This window comes from Plasmodium gallinaceum, assembly GCF_900005855.1.
Source record: "Plasmodium gallinaceum strain 8A genome assembly, contig: PGAL8A_v1_21, whole genome shotgun sequence".
NCBI classification, from domain to species: Eukaryota; Apicomplexa; class Aconoidasida; order Haemosporida; family Plasmodiidae; genus Plasmodium; species Plasmodium gallinaceum.
In genome coordinates, this window is record NW_021628323.1 from 505,913 (window position 1) to 518,772 (window position 12,860).

At 16.3% G+C, this 12,860-nt stretch overlaps 7 protein-coding genes across 7 annotated transcripts in view; 3 read left to right on the plus strand and 4 right to left on the minus strand.

Annotated features, from left to right (window-relative positions):
- Window positions 1-228: 228 nt before the first annotated feature.
- PGAL8A_00033300 (prefoldin subunit, putative) lies at window positions 229-1,043 on the plus strand (the record flags this gene model as incomplete). The annotated part of the gene is made up of 5 exons (XM_028674331.1): window positions 229-283; window positions 401-471; window positions 641-765; window positions 846-906; window positions 996-1,043. The coding sequence occupies 5 exons, from the start codon at window positions 229-231 to the stop codon at window positions 1,041-1,043; spliced, it is 360 nt and encodes a 119-aa protein (XP_028530695.1).
- Window positions 1,044-1,148: 105 nt separating this feature from the next.
- On the minus strand, window positions 1,149-1,712 carry PGAL8A_00033400 (conserved Plasmodium protein, unknown function; the record flags this gene model as incomplete). The annotated part of the gene is made up of 2 exons (XM_028674333.1): window positions 1,149-1,224; window positions 1,411-1,712. 2 exons carry the CDS (start codon window positions 1,710-1,712, stop codon window positions 1,149-1,151), a joined length of 378 nt encoding a protein of 125 aa, XP_028530696.1.
- Window positions 1,713-2,175: 463 nt separating this feature from the next.
- On the minus strand, window positions 2,176-3,975 carry PGAL8A_00033500 (glutathione synthetase, putative; the record flags this gene model as incomplete). The annotated part of the gene is made up of 1 exon (XM_028674334.1): window positions 2,176-3,975. One exon carries the CDS (start codon window positions 3,973-3,975, stop codon window positions 2,176-2,178), a length of 1,800 nt encoding a protein of 599 aa, XP_028530697.1.
- A 1,418-nt stretch (window positions 3,976-5,393) lies between these two features.
- On the minus strand, window positions 5,394-6,176 carry MAT1 (CDK-activating kinase assembly factor, putative; the record flags this gene model as incomplete). The annotated part of the gene is made up of 1 exon (XM_028674335.1): window positions 5,394-6,176. One exon carries the CDS (start codon window positions 6,174-6,176, stop codon window positions 5,394-5,396), a length of 783 nt encoding a protein of 260 aa, XP_028530698.1.
- Window positions 6,177-8,363: 2,187 nt separating this feature from the next.
- On the plus strand, window positions 8,364-9,056 carry PGAL8A_00033700 (conserved Plasmodium protein, unknown function; the record flags this gene model as incomplete). The annotated part of the gene is made up of 1 exon (XM_028674336.1): window positions 8,364-9,056. One exon carries the CDS (start codon window positions 8,364-8,366, stop codon window positions 9,054-9,056), a length of 693 nt encoding a protein of 230 aa, XP_028530699.1.
- An 829-nt stretch (window positions 9,057-9,885) lies between these two features.
- On the plus strand, window positions 9,886-12,795 carry PGAL8A_00033800 (conserved Plasmodium protein, unknown function; the record flags this gene model as incomplete). The annotated part of the gene is made up of 9 exons (XM_028674337.1): window positions 9,886-9,993; window positions 10,256-11,253; window positions 11,346-11,436; window positions 11,511-11,626; window positions 11,758-11,849; window positions 11,970-12,139; window positions 12,220-12,277; window positions 12,418-12,465; window positions 12,653-12,795. 9 exons carry the CDS (start codon window positions 9,886-9,888, stop codon window positions 12,793-12,795), a joined length of 1,824 nt encoding a protein of 607 aa, XP_028530700.1.
- PGAL8A_00033900 (conserved Plasmodium protein, unknown function) overlaps window positions 12,792-12,860 on the minus strand; it is a gene marked incomplete at both ends in the record, with an annotated part of 3,924 nt that continues 3,855 nt past the window's right edge. The window contains one exon of the mRNA XM_028674338.1: window positions 12,792-12,860. Coding sequence (XP_028530701.1) covers window positions 12,792-12,860 — 69 coding nt within the window.

Sequence of the window (12,860 nt, forward strand, 5' to 3'; positions counted from 1 at the left end):
TTCCTTTAGAAGCATAAAAAAAAAAAAAAAAAAATATAGATATATTCATTTAATTGATGATATTAGATAAAATACCTTTTTTTTTTTTTTGTTTTTTTAAATTAAATAAATTATTTATAAAAAAAACAACCTTTAGTAATTTTCATTTTTGAAATAACATTTTTTTTTTATTAAAATTAAAGTAATTATAATATTTAATGAAATTTTTGAAATATTAAATAATTTAACATGTCTCAAGAAAAAATCACAAAAATAATCAAAGAAATAAATACCTTAAAAACAAGTAAAAAAAAAAGAAAAAAAATATGACAAATATAATAAAAGTTAGATTAAAAAAAAAAATACATAGTTGATAAAATAGGGGTCTATAATAAAACAATTTTTTTTTTTTTTTCTTAAGGTTGTGAAAAATTAAATGTTCAATTGGAAGAACTTATCACTCAAAAAGTAGAAAATGAAATGCTACTAGAAGTAAATAAGATTATATATATTTATGCATATATTTATAGAATAACAAAAAAATTATTGTTAAGATTTCTTAACTTTTTGTATTTTACTATTTTGAATGTTTTAGTTTTATTTTATTTTTTTTTTTTTTTTGTAAATATGTGTAAATCATTTTTTTCTTATTTTTAAATAGGATGTCAAAAAATTAGAAGATGATGCAATTTTACACAAACTTGTAGGTTTAATCTTAGTGAAGGAAGAAAAAAGTAAATGTTATGATACCATAACTAGAAGAATACATTATATTAGTGGAGAAATGTAAAATTAAAATTAACAAAATATAAATAAAATTTTAATTTTTTTTTCTTTTATTTAAAAAAAAAATTTATTTTTTTTAGTGAGAGCAGGAAAAAAGTTATTAGTAACTCAGAAGAAAAGTTGAAAAAACTTTTTAGTGATGTAAAACAAAAATATTTATATATTACAAATATTATTATCATATATTCTTTAATTACTTATATATATATTTATTCTTTTTTCTTTTGTAGCTGGAAATGTATACAAATCAAAGAAAAATTGCTATTCCTCAAGCTTAAAGGGTGGAAAGTTATATAAATTTTTTAATGTGGAAAAATTTTATATTAAAAAAAAAAAAAAATAAATAAAAAATACAGAAAAAAAAATTTTTTTTTGAATTATTTTTAATTTGAATATATTTCTCCTCTTTTCAATTTTTTGATTTTTTCATAATCTATATTTTGAACTTTAAAAGCATAACTATAAAAAAAACATCAAAAAAAAAAAAAAAAAAAAATTAATAATTGGAAATTTTAATATAAAATATATAACTAATGTGTAATGTTAATTAGATATATGAAATACAAATATTTTATATGAAATCATTCTTTTTTATTTTTTAAATTTGACTTAATAAAAAAATAAAATTTGAAGTTATATTCTTACCACATCATGTTGTTTTTTCTAATAAAATAATGCATTTTCTTCCAGTATCCTCTTTTTTGAAAACCTCTTTTTCTATATTTTTTATCATTTCTAACCTTGTTGAAAAGTAATGTATTTTCCTTTTTATTATTTTCTAAAAAAATTGGTGTACCATTGAAAAATATATGAGATAAGGAATTACTAAATTTATATTCATCTACTAAGTTTTTTTCTTTCAAAATATTTTCTTTTAAAATTAATATCGTTTTTACATCGTTGAAATGTTTTATATTTTTAACTACATTTTTAATTATGTAAAACATTTTAATATTGAACTAGGAATATAGTAAAACGATTTACAAAAAAAAAAAAAAAGAAAATCTTTTAAAAAGAAAAGAAAGAAATGTGAAAATACTTTAAAATAAATAAAAATTAAATATTCATTAAAAGATAATGAATTTTATAAAAAATTTTATTAATTTTACTGAAACTGAAAAATGTGATAAAAAAAAAAAAAAATATTCACAAATAAATAAAATTCTAAAAATTAAAAAAAAAAAAAAAATAAAAAATAAAAAAAAAAAAAAAACAAATGATAATAAAAAACAAATTACATTTTAATATAAAATTTTTAGAATTTTTTTTTAAAAATATTTTTGAGATATTTATTTTATATCTTGAATTTTAATACATTTTTGTATATATATATATATATATATATATATATATATATATATATATATATATATATTTTTCTTTATTTTCAATTATTAATATGAATTTTTTCTATATTAAAAAAAAAGAGTCTAAACTTGAAATTCCGCATATAGCTCCTCCTTCATTTTCATTAATATTTTTTGTTCTAATTAAATAACCCTTTTGTTCATTTAAAATGTTTTTATTTTTATAAAAAATAAAATTATGAAACAAACTAATTTCAGAGATTGATTTTTCTGGAGAAAATTCAATAAAGTATGAATGATCATTATCTTCATTTTCTTTTTTTTTTGTTCTACAATGGACAGTTATGAATGAAGATGGGAATAATTTCTGCATTAAAACGTAAATTGATAATTTATGTTTTTCTTTTTCATCATAATAAAGCATCAGTTTTTCTTTAACATCACTGCCATGCAAATTATTCATTCCTCCTTCTCTTTGTGGTTTTAGTAAAAAATTTTTCTCATTTTCAATTGCTAAAGAGATTATATGAGAATTTTTATCTAATGATGGATCAACTTGTAAAGCAAAAGATTTTTTCAGTGTATTCATATCATTAATAATTTGTTGTTCTGTTTTTTTATTTTTATTTAAATCATATGATATATATTTTTTTAATATATCATCATCTAATAATAGCATTTGAATCCGTTTAGATCCTACTAATTGATATGGTAAAGATGGAATTTTAACTGAATCACTAAATTCAATCATCTCTCTTAAACTCCAAATTGTTTCATTAAAATGATATGGAGAATAAAGAGATCGGAAATATATTACACTTATTTCATATATATTCCTTTCATAATTTGTTTCATTTAAGAAATTAGCATCATCATCATTTAAATTTAAAAATAATTTTCCTGGCTTAAATTGTTCATAATCATTAGAATTCTTTTTTATTCTATTTAAAGAGTCTCGTAAAGTTTCATGTCTATAATTTAAAAAAAGTTTTTTTTTTTCAAATAAAACTTGCAACTCTTTTAAAGTAAAAAACATTTGATCAATACCAAATTTTTTTAATTCATTCTTCGTTTTATATTTATCAAATTTATTTAAGTCATCACCAACTGAAACTGAAATTATGATTGTTTTGTATTTTCCTTGTAATGGTTTAAAGTTAGATATGTAAGCATTATGACATTCAATGAAACAAGTAATTATGCCTTCTGTGAAATTATTTTGAAATTTTTTCTCTAATATATCATTTATTTCTTTTTCATTTTTTTCATTAAAATATGGAAAATATTCTCTATAAATTTCTTTGATAATATTTTTGTGTGCTTTAAATAAAATAGATGATAAATTCCCGAATGCAACTGCTATCGTGTTATATTCTACTTGCTTTATTTCAATATCGTCTTCTTTTTGATTGTCTTTTTTGTTAGTCATATAATCAGATCTTCCTATAACACAACGAATATCATTTTTTATATCTCTTCCGTTTTCTTTGTTTAAATATACTCTTTCACATATATCAATGATACTTTTATAAAATTCATCATATTCTTTTGTATTTTCAAAGGTTTTTAATAAAAATTGCATATCACAAATCATACTATCAAATATTTCTGAATATAGTAATGTACATTCTCTACATAATTCTAATATCTCTTTATTTAATTTTTGTGGTAATAATGTGAAAGAAAAAAGTTTAGGTTTAAAAAAAATTTCTTCTTTATCTTTTGATTCACGATAATTAGTAAAAATATAAAAGCTTTCCGAATTTAAGAAATCAATTAAATCACTTATAAATATTTTTATCCTTTTATAACTTAAATATTTATTTTTTTCATTTGGTAATAGAAAATAATTTAATATTTCATTACATATTATATCATAAAATTCGTCTATTTCTTTTTCCATTTTATAATAAGATACTACCTTTTAATTTATTCTTTAGCTTAATTATTTTTATAATTTTTTTTTTGTTTTTATTTCTACTTTTATTTTATTTATTATTTTCAATTATTTATTTATTTATTCATCTATCTTTTTTTTTAATTTATAAAATTTATATTTTTGATTTAAAGTAAATAATTGTAAAAAAATATGTAGAAAAGCATCTTTATCTCAATAGAAAATATTAATTGTAATTATTAAGTGAAATATATATATATATATTTATATTTTAAAATTAAAAACGATGTATATAAAATGAATAAAATTATTTAATCTGAATTATAAATTTTATATAAATTTTCTTTAATTAATTATAATATTTTTAATTAAATAATTTCTTGAGGATTCAAATACATTGCTTTAATTGAAAATACAAATTTATAACATAAACCACAATACGTGATTAATGATCAAATTTGTTTTATTTTTTTTTATTTTTTAAATGTATTTAAGCTAATCAAGTTATATGTTAATAAAAAAAAAAAAAGAAAATATTTTATTATTAATTCATTATATGAATTGTAATGAATATTAAAATAACATATATTTATTAACAAAATATTTATATTTATTTTAAGAAAATTAATCAGCATTAAAGAACTTAAAAGAAAAAAAAAATTTCAATTTTTATATAAATTATTATCGACTTTTATATGAAAGTTATATAATAATAACTTTTTTAAAGAAAATATGAAATTTAAAATATTTTGTAGATTTTTATATAAAAAATAAAAAGACTACACATTTCATATGTCTTCTACTTATTTTAAAAGTGAACCTTTTCTGTATAATATAATTCACAATAAGCATCATTAATATGTTTTTTTTTTTTTTTAAAAAAAATCAAGAATATAATTATTTTAATGCCAATATTTAATATTAGCAAATTTTGAAAAGTATAAAAAATATTATACAATAATATTATATGTTTTTTTTATTTCTATAAATATAAAGAAAATGGTAAAAAATTTATTCATTATTTTTTTAAGAACAAAAAAAAAAAAAAAAAAAAAAAGAAAAACCACAAATTAATTACAGTGATATAAAATTAAAAATAAAATGTAATAGTAATATATATAGAGATGAAATTTTTAAAAGGAAATTATTTTAAAAAAAAAAAAGTACATGAGTTATTTAAAAAAATAAAATTTCTTAAGGAATTATTCTTATTTAAATGCAACTATTTAAAATATTTTATTTAAAATAAATATATCTTTTATAAACTAATGCACAAAAAACAACTTTACAAAACATTCTAATTTATAATAAATTATATCTTTTAAAATGAAAAAAAAAAAAAAAAGATAAATATTTAAAATAAATAAAAAAAAAGATTATATTTCTTATCAGTGGAACATCCTAATAAAATAATATATATATGTTTATATATTAAAATATATAGTAGAATTGAATTCAGTATCACATCTTTTAAAAACAATGGAAGTATCGTATCCACCTGCATAATCAGATTTTTTTAATTCTTCTTCATTGAAAAATTTACGTTTTGGTATATCTGTGTCATTTTTAAAAGCAGGATTTAAAGGTTGTGGCTGGGATTCAGATATATTAGTTACCTTTATTTCATCAAATAATTTGGGATTTTCTTTAATTAGTGAATGAACATATGTTTCATTATTGGATTTATTTATAATTGGTCTATGTTTAATTATTTCATATAAATTGCCTTCTTCTTTTACAATTTCATGAATTTTTTTTTTTTCATTTTCATACATAAGAGTATTATTTTCTTCTATTAATTTACTGTTTTCTTTCTCATATTTTTTAATATATGCTTCAATTATCTTCCTTTTTTTTTCATCATATTCATTTGTTAATGTGTAAACAATATCTTCTACTTTTTCTAAATAATTATTATACAAGGGAGTATTTTCAAAATTATGTCTTTTCTTATTAAAAATTTCAATTAATTTTGATCTTATATTTTTTTGATTTGCATATATTCGCTCTTCTATGTCAAATGGAACAACATTTTTTTTACTAATAGTCACTTTGCATAGTGGACAATGTTGCTTATTATGCTTATTTAAATGATTTTCTAAGCATTCTGCACATATTTTATGCTTACATATATCAAAAAAAAATAAATTTTTTTCACTATTTAAATATATGTTTTCAAAACAGCTGATGCATTTATATTCATCCATCATATGTTTTTTTTGGAATTATATTCATTGGTTTTTTTTTTTTTTTTTATTTGATTTTATATATATCTTAATACCTTATGAAAAATTTTAATTGCTGTTCAATATTTACTAACACCTTTTTTACAATATTTATACCATATTATTATAACTCACATTAGTTCTTTTCTGTATATATATATATATATATATATTATCTTCCTATTATATTATTTTTATATGTTGTTCGTTCTTAAAGTTTTTTATCTAAAAAAAAAAATGTTAATTTTTAGTTTAATATTATTCACTTATGCAAAATATAAAGTATTTTAATATTTGCACGTTATATTTTTTCCTTTTTTCTTTTTTTTTTTCGGAAGAAATCACAGCTCACAATTCTTTATTAATATATTTTATAATATACCTTGCATTTATAGACTAATCTTAAGCATATTTGTTTTTATATAGTTTTCTATAATTTCAAATGAAGTTTTACTATATTATTTTAAGATCATACATTATTTATCGCTGATATAATAATAATATTTGATATATCTTTATTTTTTATATTAATCATTTTATTTTTAGCTTTTCTAAAAAGGAAGAGTTAAATATAAAAATATTTATATAAAAAAATATTTAAAATAAATGTTTATTTTTTTTGTTTTATATATAATGTGATTTTTCAAAATTTGAATCGTTAATTTAAATTTGGTGAAATTTGAAAAATAATGCAAAATGTGCTGTCATTGACTATTTAATTAAAAATTTTTTTTTTTTTTATTTATTATTGTATGTTTAATTATATTTTTCCTTATGAAAAATAAATAATAAATATTTTTTCAATCATTTTTAATGCACAGAAATTTATATGCTTCCTTTCTTTTTTAAAAATAAATATTTTAAAATTTTATTTTAACCAAAAATGTTTTACATAAAATTAAAAATATATATTTTTGGCAATTTCATCTAAAACGTACCATCTTTTTTTCATATATTATCTTTTTTTTTTTCAGACGTAATTATGAATTCACATGAAATTAAGATTTATGTCATTTGAAAATACATATACTTAAAAAAAGATACGATACATTTGAATAGGAATATTAATGGAGTTTTTAGCAATCAAATATAAAAATAAAAAATATTTATTTTTAATTATATAACAATATATATAATTATTTCATAAATTATTTTTTTTAAATTTTCATTATTATAGAAGACAAAATAATGCTGCAATTTCCTTATTTCCTAATTACCCACTTTGTTTCTGTTTATAAATAAATTTGAATTTTTTACTTCTTTTTAATTTATAAAGAAATTTTTTTTTTAAATTAAAAACACAAATATTAATTTTTACAATCATTTTTAAGTATTTCTAATAAAATTTTTTTATGATACATCAAAATAAAAAAAAATATTATTAACAAATCATACAATATTCTCAGTACTTTAAAAATTGTTTTTTAATATAACATAAATGAAAAAAATATAATCTATGATAATATAATTATACTAAGATTATTTGCTGAGTTTTTTATTTAAATTTTATTTTTAGAAATTTATTTTGTTAGATCAATTTGTAATAATAAAAAGAATACATTTAAAATCCCACTTTTGTAAATATGAACAGCATTAATCTACTTAATAGTTCACTTTTTTTTTTTTTTTTTTTTTTTTTAATATAAATATAAATAGTTAACTCACAACATTGTACTTTTTAATTTAGCTACCTACAACTGTTTTTCATTATATTTTTTATTTTTTTGGAAAATTTGTGTATGTTCATAAATTTCATTATTCATAAATAGTTATTTGAATTCTTTTTTTTTTTTTTTTATTATATATATACATATACACACATGTGTATATATGCATACATATATATATACTTTTTAATTTTCATATATTTTCAGGATTTATATATTTTATTATATAAAGCTAATGTAATATTTAAATTTTGATTTTTTACAATATTTATATTTTTTGATTAAATTACATTTGCTTTTAATAAAAAAAATTATCTATAATTTTTTCATTCTTATTTCATTATTTTAATATATTTTTTAATTAAAGTTGTCTACACATAATAATTAAATTTAAATATTATAAAACTTAAATTTTTCTTATTAATATTTTTGTTTCGTTTTTTCTTTTATTACTTTTATTACTTAAAATATATTTTACTTTTATAAATTTGTCATATGAAAAATGGAAAAATTAACATATTTAAATGAATATACAAGAATTTTTGAATTTGTTAAAAATGGTGCATTATTTGAAGATCAACATACAGAAAAAATTGATAATTCATGTTCCTATAAAGAAAAGAATTTTTCACATGTAAAAAGGAAAAGTAAATATATTTCAATGTCTAAACTTAAGGAAAAAAATAGTTCTAAAAAATTAAATTTTTATAAAGATAACGAAAATAAATATCAAGTAAGTAAGATAAAAAATATAGATAAATATCTTCTTTTAAGTGCTACAACAACCCCAAACTTAACACCAAAAAATAAAAATAAATTAGATAATTTAAAAAATGAAATGAAATTCTATAAATTGACTACTAGCAACGATAGGATGAAGTGTCATAACAAAGTATGTGTATGTAAGAGATGCTATATAAAAGGAATCCAAGAAGAAATAGAGAAAAGAGAAGAAAAAAAGAAAAGAACTACAGTTTACACACTTGAATTCAATAATTTTATAAATAAAGAAAATATATATGAAGATATTTCAAAAAGACAAAAGATTACCAAACCTAATTCTGTTAATGAGAGAAAATATAGTGATGAATACAATAGGGAATGTAATGAAGTAATTGTAGAAAAATTGACAGACCAAATTCCACTTAAAAAAAATATATTCCACTTTTTAAATTATATTTTTAAAATAAATTAAAAAGATAAAAATATATAAAATAATAATATTATAGAGTAATTCTTTTTTAATATTTGAACATATTCCTTTTTAATTACTAATGAAAAAATAAAATTTCAAAATGCTATTTTTAAATATAAATTGAAAAAAGAAAAAATTTGTTTTTATTATATATATTTATTTTACTCTATTAATATTTTTATATGTAAAATAAACAACCATGATACTAATGTGAATATATTTTAACTTTTTCCACGATATATATACATATGTATATTGATTTATATTTATTATTTCAATTTACGAAAATAATAATTCTAAAAAAAATAAATATGTATATTTTGTTGATTTTTTTTTTTTTTTTTTTTTCTTTATATATATATATTTATGATAATAACTATTTTAATCACATATATTTTTAATATTTTATTTATAATTATATTTCATTTTTTTCCTAATTGATTTTCCATAGCAGCTTTGAATTCATATTTATGAAAATTTTTTTATTGCTTTTTTCTTTTTTTTTTTTTAATTTTTTATTTTGATTACTTTTAAATTATTAACATTTATTTTCACTGATTTTATTTGATTTTTTTTTTTTTTTATTATTTTTTTTTATACTGATACAACATAAAATTTATTATAGTTCTTTTAATTTGTATCATTTTTATTTTCATGAATAATTTGAATTATTGAATGCACATATAAGCGTATTTTTTTCTATTTTTTTATTCTTTTTTTTTTTTTTTTAACATGACTGAACATTATTATTCAATTATCTTCTTTTGATTTATTGTCTATTTTGACTAAAGCTTTATTTGTTAAAATATATTAAATTTAAATATACAAAATGAATGGAATTAGAGCACTATTTTTATTTAAATCAAAAGATGTTAATTATGACTTGGTATATCAAAAAATTTTTTTTAATGTTGAAATATGTGCTAAGAGTATACAAGTAAGGATATTTAGAATTTTATTTCTAACATTTTTTTTAAATAATAATATACATTGAAGTAAATACAAATTTACAACAATATGAACTTTTTAATTTTTTTTTTTTTTTTTTTTTTTCTTATTAATAAATTGTTTTTGCATATATGTATATATATATATATATATATATATATATATATATATATATATATTAATTTATTTATATTTTTACATTAATATATTATTGCACTACTAAAATTGATTTTATTTCTTACAATTGATAGGAATTGAATTATGTAAATATATTTAAACTAAAAAATATTGATGATCTAATTAGAGAGCAAATAATTAATAAAAAAAATCAGGATATAGATACTCATAAAGAATACATTGAATTAAATAAAACTGTGAGTTGTTATAGTATTCATGTAAAGAATAAGATATTATATCCATTTTTATTTATGGAAAAGAAAAACTTACTTTTAGTAACTTTACTGTATATTGATGATTCAAAAAGTAATAATATTAGTATTATGAAAAATAATACTGATAAATTACTTTATTATAATTTTATGGATGAATTTTTAAATTATATAGAAACTAACTTTTTCCGAAATAAAAGATTTTCTAATATAAAAGACAATGAATTATGTAATAATTTAATACTACAAAAATTTACAAAAATTCTTGATATATATATTTCATCTGTTATTCCTTATGGTAGATTTTATAGAAATAACTCTTTCTTTTTGAATTACTTAAAAAAGGATATTTATAAATGTGAAGATATTTTACAGAGTAATTTCTTTATTTTTTATAATTTTTTATTTTTAATAAATGATGACAATACTATATTAAATGAAAATAAACAGGATACTTTAAAAAATAAACCAGTTATTGAATATAATGAATCAAGAAATTTAATAAAAAATGAAAATGAAAATGAAAATTACATAGAAAAGAAAAAGCACAATGATATATTATATGTAAATAATAAACCATCTTTTGTTGTTTATAAAAATGATTTTATTTCTAATAAAAACATGAAATATAATTTTAGAAATTTATTATTTACGTTTTTTACTTTAGTTAATCAAAATAGAATTTTAAACAGACAAATTTCAAAAAATTATTACTCTCTATTTCTTTTATTTTTTTATAATTATTCTATAATGTTTGAGGAAAATAAAAGAATACCTATAATAAACAAGTTTGATCAAAATGAAAATATAAAAATTAGTAAAGAGAACATTCAAACATATGTACCCCTTTATATGCATGAGTAATAAAACTTAGTTAAAAATAAAAAAAAAAAAATAAAACATATATAAAAAATTTTGCATTTTTTTTTTTTTTTTTTTGTATATTTATAAGAAAAAACAAAGATGATACCCTTGTTATAATAATTAAGGAAGAATTAAATTGTTTTGTAACAAACTTTGAAAATGAAAATGCAGAATTAAAGGTTTCAATATTTTAAAATACAATAATATATATATATATATATATAATAAAATATTTATTATATGTACTTTTAAGGGTGAGATTATATTAAAAAGTGACGAAGAAAAATATTTAGATATTGATATGATGATTCAGTTAGACAATAAATATTGTGATATATATGCTACAGATTTGGCATCTATAGAAAAAATGTTATAAATAAAAAATGAAAATTATGCGTAAAATTTTTGAAAATACACAATTACATGTTCAAATAATTCGTATATGTATAAAAATATAAATTGCATTAATATTAATCTATATATTTTTTCATTCTATTTAGAGATGGTAATTTAAAAATAAAAGTTTCAAGTAAATATCCAAGTCACAGATTATTGACCTATTACTATAGGAATTTAATATGCCCAATTATAGGTTACATTATAAAAAGATAAAAATAGCAAATATGAAAAAAAAATAAAAAAGAAGTAAAAATAGTTCATTAATTATAGTTTCTTTTGCTAATTGTAAATAAAAAATGTTAATGATTTTAAGGTTATTATAAAGTTAGAAACATAAACGAAAAGCAAATAGAAATAAATGTAATACTACAATGGAACAATAAAATACCTTATATAAAAACATCAAAGAAAAAAAATGAACATTTTTTTTTAAAATTTCCTTTTCCTAATGAAATTATAAATCATAATTTAAAATGTGATATGGTAATAATCTATAGTAAAATATAAAAAAAAAATAATATAATATTCAAATTATTTTTGATCATTTTTCCTTATTTCAATAGGGAAAGATAAAATATGAAAAGAAAAATGAAATAAAATGGATATTAAATGATTTTGATAGTAATAATAATAAATTATAATATAAAAAATTATATATTAATAAAAAGAATTAAAATTAAAAAGTTTTAAAAAAATTCTTTAAAAAATTATTATTATTTTTCTTTATTATATTTTTATTTTTTTTCTAAATATTTTTAAAGATGAACTTCCAGTAAAATTGTTTGGAATTATCGAGTTTAACGGAAATAGTAATATATATATATATATATATATATATTTTTGCATATACATATTAACATTTTTATTTAATAGTATCATCTTTTTATTTATAATATTCAAAATAAAATCTCATATTTATGTTTATATTAATTCTTTTTTTTTTTTTTTTTTTTGTAATTTCTATATTTATTTTTTATAATTTTCTTATTTTTTTAGCAATTCCAAAGAAACAGTTAGTTGCAGAAATAAATATTTTTTCAAAATCTAATTATTCAAAAACCAAGATTATTAAAATAAATAAGAAATATTCAATTGAATATTTTTTTGAATCAAAATATTTAATACTTTTATGCTCCTAACAGTTCATAAGTTTTCTCATTTTACTAAATTTTATATATCTATTGAAATTTTTTAAATAGTAATT